This window comes from Eschrichtius robustus, chromosome 10 (assembly GCF_028021215.1).
Source record: "Eschrichtius robustus isolate mEscRob2 chromosome 10, mEscRob2.pri, whole genome shotgun sequence".
Taxonomy (NCBI): domain Eukaryota; kingdom Metazoa; phylum Chordata; class Mammalia; order Artiodactyla; family Eschrichtiidae; genus Eschrichtius; species Eschrichtius robustus.
Window position 1 is genome coordinate 50,683,811 of NC_090833.1, and position 13,043 is coordinate 50,696,853.

The 13,043-nt window shown below is 39.4% G+C and overlaps 1 protein-coding gene across 6 annotated transcripts in view; it reads right to left on the reverse strand.

The window, feature by feature from the left end:
• PIP5K1B (phosphatidylinositol-4-phosphate 5-kinase type 1 beta) overlaps nucleotides 1-13,043 on the reverse strand; it is a 354,990-nt gene that overhangs the window by 149,287 nt on the left and 192,660 nt on the right. For all 6 annotated transcript variants that reach the window (XM_068551827.1, XM_068551823.1, XM_068551825.1 and 3 more), the window contains one exon: nucleotides 9,846-9,963. In XM_068551827.1, the coding sequence (XP_068407928.1) occupies nucleotides 9,846-9,963 (118 nt within the window). The remainder of the gene's footprint in view (nucleotides 1-9,845; nucleotides 9,964-13,043) is intronic.

The window sequence follows — 13,043 nt, forward strand, 5'->3', positions numbered from 1 at the left end:
GAATCGACTGATGTTTCTAAAATCATGACTCTGTCAGTAGCCAGTTCTGTGACCTTGAGTGAGGAACTTAGCATCTTGGAGTCTTAGGAACCTCACCTCTAAAATAAAGATGGTAATATCTACCTAACAGCAGCTCAAAGTTTTAAAAACGAATGCTCTTGAAACCCCTGGCAGAGTGACTACTTAGACATTGCTGTTGCCATTTTTCATTACATGATCATACACACAGCTGGAGAGCCAGCAGTGCCCTAGGATGTACTGAGGGTTTCAGCCTAAGTCCCACGACAAGACGGCTACCCAAAGGTACACTAAGATATTCTTGGTGAAGCAAGGAAAGAGATGGGTCGGGGGTGACAAGATAAGTTAGGGGTTTGGGATTAACATATACACACTACTATATGTAAAATTGATAAACAACAAGAACCTACTGTATAGAACAGGGAACTCTACTCAATATCTTGTAATACCTACAATGGAAAAGAATCTGAAAAAGAATGTGTTTGTGTATAACACACACACACACGCACACATATAACTGAATCACTTTGCTGTACACTTGAAACTAACATGACGTGAATTAACTATAATTCAACTAGAAAATAAATTAATTTTAAAAAAAGAAAGAAAAAAGCTGGGTCTTCTGTATAATCATGAATTTGAGACCCTGGAAAATAAAGGTGTGGATCCCATTCTCATAAAAAGTGAAGGCAGACCCCAGACTCTCTTTAGGATTCTGATTTTTTGTTCCATAGGGTTTGAATTTCTGGCACAGAACCTTCTTATGGATAGGAGTAAATGTTGTGAAAGTACAAAAACAGCAAAGAATGCAGAAATTAGGGGCTGCAAATAGAGAAATTAGGGGGTGATCCAGGAAGAGCTGTCTAGGGAAAACTGGATTCAGACGTGAACATCTGCTTCCAATTAAAGTCTCAAATTCTTCTACAAGCAGTAACACAATCTGGAGGCTATTTCATTGGTTACTTAATTGCCAAATACTCCTTTATTATGTAATTTATAAATGAATAAGAATGGAGAAATCAGTTGTTTTGACCTATTTTAATAACCATTTTGGGGTCACTCCTAGCACAGCATCAGTCTGCAATAAACTAGCATTATGATGCTGAACACCTGGGACTATTACCATTATCACCTCTAATTCTATGGTTTTCCACCCTGCAACTTGGTTACCATGTTCTCTGCTAAGCAATCTTCTCTGAAATGTTGCCTTTTCAGAGCAAATACAGAGGAGCTATGGGAACATTTTAATTAGCCATGATCAACAAGCCCCTGTGCGCACGCCTGGGTTGATGCACCTTCCCAGCTCTCTCATCTGTGCAAGCTGTTCCAATGTGTTCTTTCCCTGCCTTCTATTTCCTGCAGGGCCTCCCTATGTACCCACTGGAAAGAATGCAAAGTACAACCCAGCTGGGCCCTGCCAAGGCAAATTAACGTTGTAAACTTGCACAGTGAGGTGGAGATCATTTTTCCTGCCATTTCTTACCCTCGACAGTGTCAAATATTCACCCCGCTCTCTTTCATATGGGTGTTGGTGAGCCTGAAAAATATCATATAAATCACCCTGGATGTGGGAATACCCAGGCACCTGGTAAAGAAGGAAATGAACCAAAGGCCTGTTGCCCAAGCAGAAATGGGAAAAAAATGCTCTGGGACCCTTTGGCCTTTCCCTGGGAGGCATTTATTTAGGAACAAATAAGGAATAAGGAGCATTTGCATTGCTGTGCGGTGCACGTGGACATACCTTCACCTCACTGTCTTACATCCAAATTATGCACGTTTCAACATGAACTTGTAATTAGCATGCACATGGTAAGTTTTAATGGTACTGAGAATGTAATCAGAGTAATTCAGGCTGAAATCCAGATGCAACAGCATAAGACTAAGTAGAAATACAAACATATCACAGAGATCCAATATCAAATCTACCAATTGTTACCAATCCCTACATAAAGTTACCCTCTCCTTTCCTCTCCCATTTAGATCAGTGTATCTTCAAAAATTTGGGTTTAGATAACCCCAGTTTGATAGATGCCAGCATGCATTTGTGATCTGCACTGTATCCTTTTTTTTTTCTTCACACAGTTTTTCGGGGGACGTTTTATTTCATTTTTCTGTGCTTTTTTGGGCTTAACTCTTTGAAAATGTTCTTTGTTAGGGGTCTTTTACCTCTGTAAAAGGCTGTATTCTTCAGAATGGATAACCACAGTTCATAGTTTGATGGCTAGGGAGTGGTCACCTTGAGACCACATCTAGTAAGAGGTCTGAGACTTAGTGGTTGGGAAGCATGAGGCCAACTGGTGGAGGGAAAGAGCACCAGGGAAGGAGGTGAGACCACTGTTCGGGCCTGGGCTCTGCCTCCACTCCCCAGCGTGGGTAACCTTGGGCACCTCCCTTCACCAGCTTCAGATTCCTCATCTACAATGAAGAGTTGGGTTAAAAAGTCTCTGAGTTTCCACCTGACTCTCTGTAGCATGTTGTGTCTGGCAAAAGACCCCTTCCTCATCTACCACACTCCAGATGACTGGGTGGGCTCCTCAGATGTAGTAGTTTAGAGTGAGCTTCCAGAAGCTCCAAGACCAGTAAGGTGAGCTGCCTTGGTCCTGGGCTGTGGGTGGCCCCAAACATTGGGGACCAGGCGGCCATGTTTAGCTAGAGGCCCACTGCCCTTGTTCTGTTTCTTGCAGGTCCCAGAGATGGGTCCGGTTATTGAACTGTGTGTACAATTAATAAGGGAGGTGGAAAACGCAATCGAACAAAAGCACACTTATCTGTCCGATCCTATCCTTTTTTCCCCCCTAACTTGTCATTATGGAAAATTTCAAACATACACGAAAGTAAAGAGAACTAATTAACATTATGTGTGAATTGACACACGTGTCTATCTTCTGGCTTCAACAGCTATCAACTCATGGTCAAGCCTGTTTCCTTTACACCCTCAACCATTGCCCTGGCTGCTTCCCTCAGATTCCTTTGAAGCAAATCGCAGACATCAAATCATTTCTCCCACAGATATTTCAGTATGTGTCTCTAAAAGACAAGGAGTCCTCTTTTTTTTTTTTTTAACATCCTTATTGAAGTATAATTGCTTTACAATGGTGTGTTAGTTTCTGCTTTAAAACAGAGTGAATCAGTTATACATATACATATGTTCCCATATCTGTTCCCGCTTGCATCTCCCTCCCTCCCACCCTCCCTATCCCACCCCTCTAGGTGGTCACAAAGCACCGAGCTGATCTCCCTGTGCTATGCGGCTGCTTCCCACTAGCTATCTATTTTACATTTGGTAGTGTATATATGTCCATGACACTCTCTCACCCTGTCACATCTCACCCCTCCCCCTCCCCATATCCTCAAGTCCATTCTTTAGAAGGTCTGTGTCTTTATTCCCGTCTTGCCACTAGGTTCTTCATGACCTTTTTTTTTTTTTCCTTAGATTCCGTATATACGTGTTAGCATACTGTATTTGTTTTTCTCTTTCTGACTTACTTCACTCTGTATGACAGACTCTAACTCCATCCACCTCATTACAAATACCTCCGTTTCATTTCTTTTTATGGCTGAGTAATATTCCATTGTATATATGTGCCACATTTTCTTTATCCATTCATCCGATGATGGACACTTTGGTTGCTTCCATGTCCTGGCTATTGTAAATAGAGCTGCAATGAACATTTTGGTACATGACTCTTTTTGAATTATGGTTTTCTCAGGGTATATGCCCGGTACTGGGATTGCTGGGTCGTATGGTAGTTCTATTTTTAGTTTTTTAAGGAACCTCCATACTGTTCTCCATAGTGGCTGTATCCATTTACATTCCCACCAACAGGGCAAGAGGGTTCCCTTTTCTCCACACCCTCTCCAGCATTTACTGTTTCTAGATTTTTTGATGATGGCCATTCTGACCGGTGTGAGATGATACCTCATTGTAGTTTTGATTTGCATTTCTCTAATGATTAAGGATGTTGAGCATTCTTTCATGTGTCTGTTGGCCATCTGTATATCTTCTTTGGAGAAATGTCTATTTAGGTCTTCTGCCCATTTTTGGATTGGGTTGTTTGTTTTTTTGTTATTGAGCTGCATGAACTGCTTGTAAATCTTGGAGATTAATCCTTTGTCAGTTGCTTCATTTGCAACTATTTTCTCCCATTCTGAGGGTTGTCTTTTGGTCTTGTTTATGGTTTTCTTTGCTGTGCAAAAGCTTTTAAGTTTCATTAGGTCCCATTTGTTTATTTGTGTTTTTATTTCCATTTCTCTAGGAGCTGGGTCAAAAAGGACCTTGCTGTGATTTATGTCATAGAGCGTTCTGCCTATGTTTTCCTCTAAGAGTTTGATAGTGTCTGGCTTTACATTTAGGTCTTTAATCCATTTTGAGTTTATTTTTGTGTATGGTGTCAGGGAGTGTTCTAATTTCATACTTTTACATGTACCTGTCCAATTTTCCCAGCACCACTTATTGAAGAGACTGTCTTTTCTCCACTGTATATGCTTGCCTCCTTTATCAAAGATAAGGTGACCATATGTGCGTGAGTTTATCTCTGGGCTTTCTATCCTGTTCCATTGATCTATATTTCTGTTTTTGTGCCAGTACCAAACTGTCTTGATTATTGTAGCTTTGTAGTAGAGTCTGAAGTCAGGGAGCCTGATTCCTCCAGCTCCATTTTTCGTTCTCAAGATTGCTTTGGCTATTTGGGGTCTTTTGTGTCTCCATACAAATTGTGAAATTTTTTGTTCTAGTTCTGTGAAAAATGCCTGTGGTAGTTCGATAGGGATTGCATTGAATCTGTAGATTGCTTTGGGTAGTAGAGTCATTTTCACAATGTTGATTCTTCCAATCCAAGAACATGGTATATCTCTCCATCTATTTGTATCATCTTTAATTTCTTTCATCAGTGTCCTATAATTTTCTGCATACAGGTCTTTTGTCTCCTTAGGTAGGTTTATTCCTAGATATTTTATTCTTTTTGTTGCAATGGTAAATGGGAGTGTTTTCTTAATTTCACTTTCAGATTTTTCATCATTAGTATATAGGAATGCAAGAGATTTCTGTGCATTAATTTTGTATCCTGCTACTTTACCAAATTCATTGATTAGCTCTAGTAGTTTTCTGGTGGCAGTTTTAGGATTCTCTATGTATAGTATCATGTCATCTGCAAACAGTGACAGCTTTACTTCTTCTTTTCCGATTTGGATTCCTTTTATTTCTTTGTCTTCTCTGATTGCTGTGGCTAACACTTCCAAAACTATGTTGAATAATAGTGGTGAGAGTGGGCAACCTTGTCTTGTTCCTGATCTTAGTGGAAATGGTTTCAGTTTTTCACCATTGAGGACGATGTTGGCTGTGGGTTTGTCATATATGGCCTTTATTATGTTGAGGAAAGTTCCCTCTATGCCTACTTTCTGCAGGGCTTTTATCATAAATGGGTGTTGAATTTTGTCGAAAGCTTTCTCTGCATCTATTGAGATGATCATATGGTTTTTCTCCTTCAATTTGTTAATATGATGTGTCACGTTGATTGATTTGCATATATTGAAGAATCCTTGCATTCCTGGAATAAACCCCACTTGATCATGGTGTATAATCTTTTTAATGTGCTGTTGGATTCTGTTTGCTAGTATTTTGTTGAGGATTTTTGCATCTATGTTCATCAGTGATATTGGCCTGTAGTTTTCTTTCTTTGTGACATCTTTGTCTGGTTTTGGTATCAGGGTGATGGTGGCCTCGTAGAATGAGTTTGGGAGTGTTCCTCCCTCTGCAATATTTTGGAAGAGTTTGAGAAGGATAGGTGTTAGCTCTTCTCTAAATGTTTGATAGAATTCACCTGTGAAGCCATCTGGTCCTGGGCTTTTGTTTGTTGGAAGGTTTTTAATCACAGTTTCAATTTCAGTGCTTGTGATTGGTCTGTTCATATTTTCTATTTCTTCCTGGTTCAGTCTCGGTAGGTTGTGCATTTCTAAGAATCTGTCCATTTCTTCCAAGTTGTCCATTTTATTGGCATAGAGTTGCTTGTAGTAATCTCTCATGATCGTTTGTATTTCTGCAGTGTCAGTGGTTACTTCTCCTTTTTCATTTCTAATTCTATTGATTTGAGTCTTCTCTCTTTTTCTCTTGATGAGTCTGGCTAATGGTTTATCAATTTTGTTTATCTTCTCGAAGAACCAGCTTTTAGTTTCATTGATTTTTGCTATTGTTTCCTTCATTTCTTTTTCATTTATTTCTGACCTGATCTTTATGATTTCTTTCCTTCTGCTGGCTTTGGGGTTTTTTTGTTCTTCTTTCTCTAATTGCTTCAGGTGCAAGGTTAGGTTGTTTATTCGAGATGTTTCCTGTTTCTTGAGGTAGGCTTGTATTGCTATAAACTTCCCTCTTAGTACTGCTTTTGCTGCGTCCCATAGGTTTTGGGTCGTCGTATCTCCATTGTCATTTGTTTCTAGGTATTTTTTGATTTCCCCTTTGATTTCTTCAGTAATCACTTCGTTATTAAGTAATGTATTGTGTAGCCTCCATGTGTTTGTATTTTTTACAGATCTTTTCCTGTAATTGATATCTAGTCTCATAGCGTTGTGGTCGGAAAAGATACTTGATACGATTTCAATTTTCTTAAATTTACCAAGGCTTGATTTGTGACCCAAGATATGATCTATCCTGGCAAATGTTCCATGAGCACTTGAGAAAAATGTGTATTCTGTTGTTTTTGGGTGGAATGTCCTATAAATATCAATTAAGTCCATCTTGTTTAATGTATCACTTAAAGCTTGTGTTTCCTTATTTATTTTCATTTTGGATGATCTGTCCATTGGTGAAAGTGGGGTGTTAAAGTCCCCTACTATGAGTGTGTTACTGTCGACTTCCCCTTTTATGGCTGTTAGTATTTGCCTTATGTATTGAGGTGCTCCTATGTTGGCTGCATAAATATTTCCAGTTGTTATACCTTCCTCTTGGATAGATCCCTTGATCATTATATAGTGTCCTTCTTTGTCTCTTGTAATAGTCTTTATTTTAAAGTCTATTTTGTCTGACATGAGAATTGCTACTCCAGCTTTCTTTTGATTTCCATTTGCATGGAATATCTTTTTCCATCCCCTCACTTTCAGTCTGTATGTGTCTCTAGGTCTGAAGTGGGTCTCTTGTAGACAGCATATATATGGGTCTTGTTTTTGTATCCATTCAGCCAGTCTGTGGCTTTTGGTGGGCGCATTTAATCCATTTACATTTAAGGTAATTATCAGGATTCCTCTTTTAAAACAGAACCACAATACCATCATCCCACCAGAAAAAACCCAAAAACTTCAACATAATCAAATATCTAGTCAGTCTTGACATTTCACCAATTTCTTATAATTAAAAAAAACAAAAACAAAAACAAAGAAACCACAAAACACACAACTGGTGATTTAAATTATCTAGCCCTGTCTTTCTAATTTTCCTGATCACAACCTTCCCCTGCTGCTACACTGGACCACTCAAAGTCCTTCGAAATATTTAATGCACTTGCATCTCTGGTCTGACAGTGCTAACACTCTTCCCCACCCTTATACCCTGTCCCAACATCTTTCCCTTTTTCCCACCTACTCAAATACCTTGCAATTTTTAAGTCACAGTTAAACTACGCCATGCCCATAAGAAGCCCCCCTAATCATCAATCCAACAGAGAGAGACCTCTCCCTCCTTTGAAATCCTGGAGTATTTATTGTTTTGCTTCCGTCTTTTTATTTACTGCCTGGTAGAAATTAGTTGTTTTCCCACATAAATCATCATTCCAATTCCAATAAGTTCTCTGAGTGTCATGACTTATAATTTTTTGAATCTCTCCATAATTATTAGCAAAGTATATTAGTTACAGTCGGTATTCAAAGTACCCAGTGATCAATTAACTACCTCTTGCCAGGTACACGAAGGAGGACTTTTGCTTTGAGAAGCCATCAGCTTGGTCTCCCCTGCTCCTTTGTAAATACTCTGACCTCATTATGAAGGTAACTTTTCCAGCTTAAAGGCTCATTAGGAAACTGTATAAGCTGTGTGAGTTGTTGCTCAGAAAAAGGCCTTCCCCAAGGAGAGAAATCTTGTGAGAAAGCGTGAGTAAAAGAATGGGCTTCCCAGCCTGCAGGTCAGTGGTCACAGGAACACTAAAGGAAGACCTACTCAGGGTAGACAGCCATCTCATCACACTGATTGAATCTGTGTTATGAAATGCAAGTCTAGTGGCATCTCCTTGGCTGGCAGAAGCTCAAGGTAAGTCAGAAGAGAATCCATTAACTGGTAACATATGGCAGAAGATGAGGTATCAATCTTGTTTTCAATAACACAATATCAAGACCCCACTGGGTTCTCCAAACATGTTTCGTGAATGTCAGTGACCCTCAGCAATTACAGAATGGCCAGAAACTAAAGGATCTTCTCTAAGGTACACCCCACCCCCCAATCCTGCAAATGTGTGTGTTTGTGTTGTACTTGAGTGGTTGGGAGGGCAGGGTTGGTAATGCTGGGTAGAGGCACCTAGTCTCTCCATCAAAGGGGTGTGGTGAGGCAGAGAGCAACATAGCCATTCTGACAGGTGTGAGGCGATAGCTCACTGTGGTTTTGATTTGCATCTCTCTGATGATTAGTGATACTGAGCATCTTTTCATGTGCCTGTTGGCCATCTGTATGTCTTTTTTGGAAAAATGTCTATTCAGATCCTCTGCCCATTTTTTAATTGGGTTGTTTATTTATTTATTTTTGATGTTGAGTTGTATGAGTGCACATTTAAGGGCAGCAGAGTGCCCGAGGACTTTCTACTCAGTTCTCACGCTCTGTGAAGACTTATTAATGTGCCTTGAGGAACCAGTATTCTCTCATTCATCAGGCAGAAGTCATGTTATTTTCTTAGGGCCCAGCTAAATTCGTGGGTTTTCATCAGCCCAGAACAGAATCAGCTCTGAATTTAACCATTTATACCTTACCCAAATTATAAGATACAGTTTAAAAACTCTCTGTTAACAAGTAACACATGTTGCTGTACTTCCTCTGCAAAGGATTATTCTAGGATCTGGCTCAAGTCTTATTAAGATCGTTCAGAATGGGATGAACAATAACTATTTGATGGTATCCTTCCTAAAGCTTCTTGAAAACCAATTTTCAAGAGCCCCAGGGTGTTAACAGTGATCAAATTATGAGATAAACCATTTTTTCTCTTGAAACAGAAAGAAAGCTCCTGGCTTCTTGAACAGGAATAAGGTAAAACTCTGAGGTCACATCAGACATTCTCACAATAAGGCGGCTGTGTTTGTACCCACTGTGTGCAAGGAGGCAGACAGGGAGAAGAGACAGGCCGAAGGATAATACATGTTCTGGTACCAAACAAAAACACCTTTAGAAAGAGCCGGCATGAAGAGCTGTTGAGAATAAAACTATCCAGCTGCTTTAAAATCATATTCAAATTGTAGGTCAAGGTGAAAATGGCTGTGGGCCAAGGCAGGTTTGAGACGAATGGTATGAATAAGTCAATTAAAATAGGAAGGCTTTCATACAGAATCCAATCAGCAAAATTCACAGGAGTCTTTATAACTAATTATAATATATCTGTTAGAATAATTATCTGAAGTAGCAACCGATACCCCACTTATTTAAATATCAATTACCATAGCAGATTTTGTAGCTGTCAGGTAAAAGCTGCAGAGTCAAACTACATTTCCTGAAGCTAAATTTATAATCCTTATGAAACTTGAAACTTTTACTATGCTCCAGAGCTTTGTAAAATAAGAGACACAAGCCACTTGTCACTGTTGCTATGAGAAAAATGTTGACGTCACACATTTCTGGAGAAGGAAGGAAAATGATAGGTTCTTACCAAGTAATCATCAGGCTTGATACCAAAAAGTTCTCTGAAATATCGGAATGCTAGTGGAGCATATGTCTTAAATCTGAAGTCTGGGTAGTGATGTGCTGGGGTCAGATTGCTCCCTTCACTGCAGTTAAAATGTTAAAAAGAAAAAAAAAGAAAGAGAGAGAGAGAAGGAACATCAGCAAAGACAATTTTGACTTCAAATTCTAGCTCTATTAGTCCTGTGCCAATTTCCCCTCTAGGAAAACATCCCTTGATACTGGGTCTCTCTAAGCTCATGTCACAAAGGCCAATGGGCATCAGGTAAAAACAGATGCTAACGCAGCAAGGGCCACTCCAAGCAGGCATCCCTTGCCAATCACAGTGTGTCTTTAGCCTGAAAATTCATCATCCCCCTCTGCCTCCTTCCTGGGAAAGTCTCTCCATTTTCCCCAATGAAACCACTGTTGTAATGCTTTAGGTATAAGATCCAGGGCTTAGTGTTTGGAGCAATGTCAAAAATGCATTTTTTTGGCCATGAATTTTGAATGTTGGATAAACATTTTAAACTAGGAATAAGTAAAATAATTTAGAAAATATCTCACCAACACAGAGAACCATCACAGTGGAAATAGATGGGTCCTGAATCTGAACTCTTTCTTACATCCGTAGTTACAGGAAAAAGACCTTAGATATTTTACGGATTTTAAAACCTGATTTCCATTCCCATATATATCATTATCTTTTTTTCCCTCTTCTGGGTTCACCTTTGAAAATTTTTGTGCAAAATTTATGATATATAAAAGGTATAAAGAAATCAGTGAATACTCATGAACCTAAAATGCTGCTTAAGAATATTGTTCATATAGTTGAATTGCCTTCTGTTCTTTTTACTGATCATATACCCTTCTTTCTCTTCAGAGGCATCCACTACCCTGAATTTTGATGTTTATGATGTTTACCATTCATTTTATTCTTTGACTACATATATTTCACATGACATCAGAAAAGCCACCTAATCCTTCATTGTAAGAAATTAGAACAATGCAGTAGAATAATAAACTTTTATGTAGAGATTCAGGGTCTCCTTTTACCACATTCTAGGTGGGACACTGAAGGCTGATTTTTATGGATGTTACACAAATCAACTGTGCAAATAAAAAGGCTTTTAGCACACAACAAGCACTTGGAATCTACTACAATTTAAGTTTGCTGAGGTCAGTCAGAATTTTGTATCAGCACCTAACACATGGTAGACGATAAGTATTTTTTGAGTGAAAAAATGAGTTTTCAAGATAATGTTAATTCAGTAAAGTTGATTAAGCTTAGGTTCAAAACTCAACATATAAAGTCAAAATCACCATAGTCGAAGATCATCCTTGATCTGTTCAATGTACCCAGTGCGGCCAGGTTTTCCCCTGCATGGTTACAGATGACTGTTCCTTTTGGTGAGTTCCAGAGGAAGTAGTTGGCTTGTGTTGTTAGGGGCCATCCTCTTATAATAAATCTTATCTGGAAAGGCCAGGACTGCACTCAGGCAGCAGCAAGGCACGCACAGGAGGGGAGTGACACAGGAACGGAGGCTGCCTGGGAGAAGAGCTCATGTATGGAAGAGCCCCCATATCACCTGCTCACTTAAATGGCTATTGTTGCCCTAAGTAAGTACAGCTGAATATCCATAATGCTTGTATGACACCCAGGTATGGTATTCAAACATTTCCTCATTCCATATTTTGGGATTTATGAGGAGACATGCACTCAGTTACAGCTCTTATGGGATTGCCAAAAGGAATGATTTTGGAACTTATACGAATATAACTTGAAAACATGCGCTATGTAGACATAAGAGGTAAAAGCAGAGGTTCAAAATGACCTCTGACACCCTTCTTCACCGTTGCAAGCAAGTAAAAATAATCACAATGCCTTGGGTTCTGAAGCAGGCTATTTTCAGTGGGTTAAGAGTGTTGCCAATTTTTTAATTTGTTCCACTCTGTTTTCTCCTTTCAATCTCATGCAAAGCAATTCATTCCATTACAGCAGATCACCTTCAACATTCAAGAGTAAAATAAAACACCCGTTCCACTTACATGGAATTATTCTTTAAATGATTTATTTCCATGCAGTTGGGGGGCCCAAGATTTTATTACAGAGGATACAGTATTTTTTATTATCATTTTCATTTTTGGTTACTCTGAGCTTCTTGAGTTGTTCACCTTTCCCTGAAGCAAGTATTAATTACAATAGTTTTCCTTTGATTCATATCTCCCTGACTACTGTGGTTTATTCAGCAATGGTGTAAAAAGGATAGTGTTAGGTTTCCTTGGCGATGAGACAGGCAGACACATGCGCGCATGCACGCACGCACGCACGCACGCACGCGCACACACACACACACACACACACACACACAGAGAACATCTCTGGTTAGAGAAAGGGAACATTCGTTTCTTTAGGTATCCACCCTGACACAGCTCGTATTAAAAGCCACTGCATCACTAAAAATGAGAAAAAAAAAAAAACCTGAATCTAGCTAGCTTTGGGCCACATTAAGATACAGAGAATGGTATGGGTCAACTGTGAGACAGGCTTGCCTGTATGGGGTCATCAATAAATTGTATTTGTATAAATGGAGATGATGAAAAGGGGGCAGGGATAATACTTAACACAGGCATTATAGAAAGTGGCAATTTCTTCACAGCATAATTAACGTATATTAATAATTAACTGCTGAGGTTATACAATCTTGAACCTCTCCATTTGCCTGAATGGAGAGGAACATTCCCTAATAGTGGATCATAAGACATCGCCACTTTTTTTTCTCGTAGTAGATTTTAGCTTATGAATTCTGCTTTCCTTTGACACACATTAAGACTTTGCATTCTGTTAAATCATACTGGACACCCTGTATGGGAGTTAAGATGCTCCTGACTTCCTGTAGTCCAGGGAGACCTGGGTTCCGGTTCCATCTCTGCCATTTACAAGCTGTGCTCTCTGAGGCCTGGTACTGAGCCTCTAGAAATAACATGGCAAAGTGGATGGAAACGTGAAAGGCCATGCACCTGGCAAGTGGGGAGCCCTCAGTGCGTCTGGATGATTAAGGCTGTGTGGTGACGGGAGACAGCCCAGGGTTGGACACGTCACGTGGAGAATGAAGTGACTAACGGGCTTAAAAAGAAAAAACAAAAGGGAAAAAGAAAGTGACAAAATGAGAAAATATTTGCAACT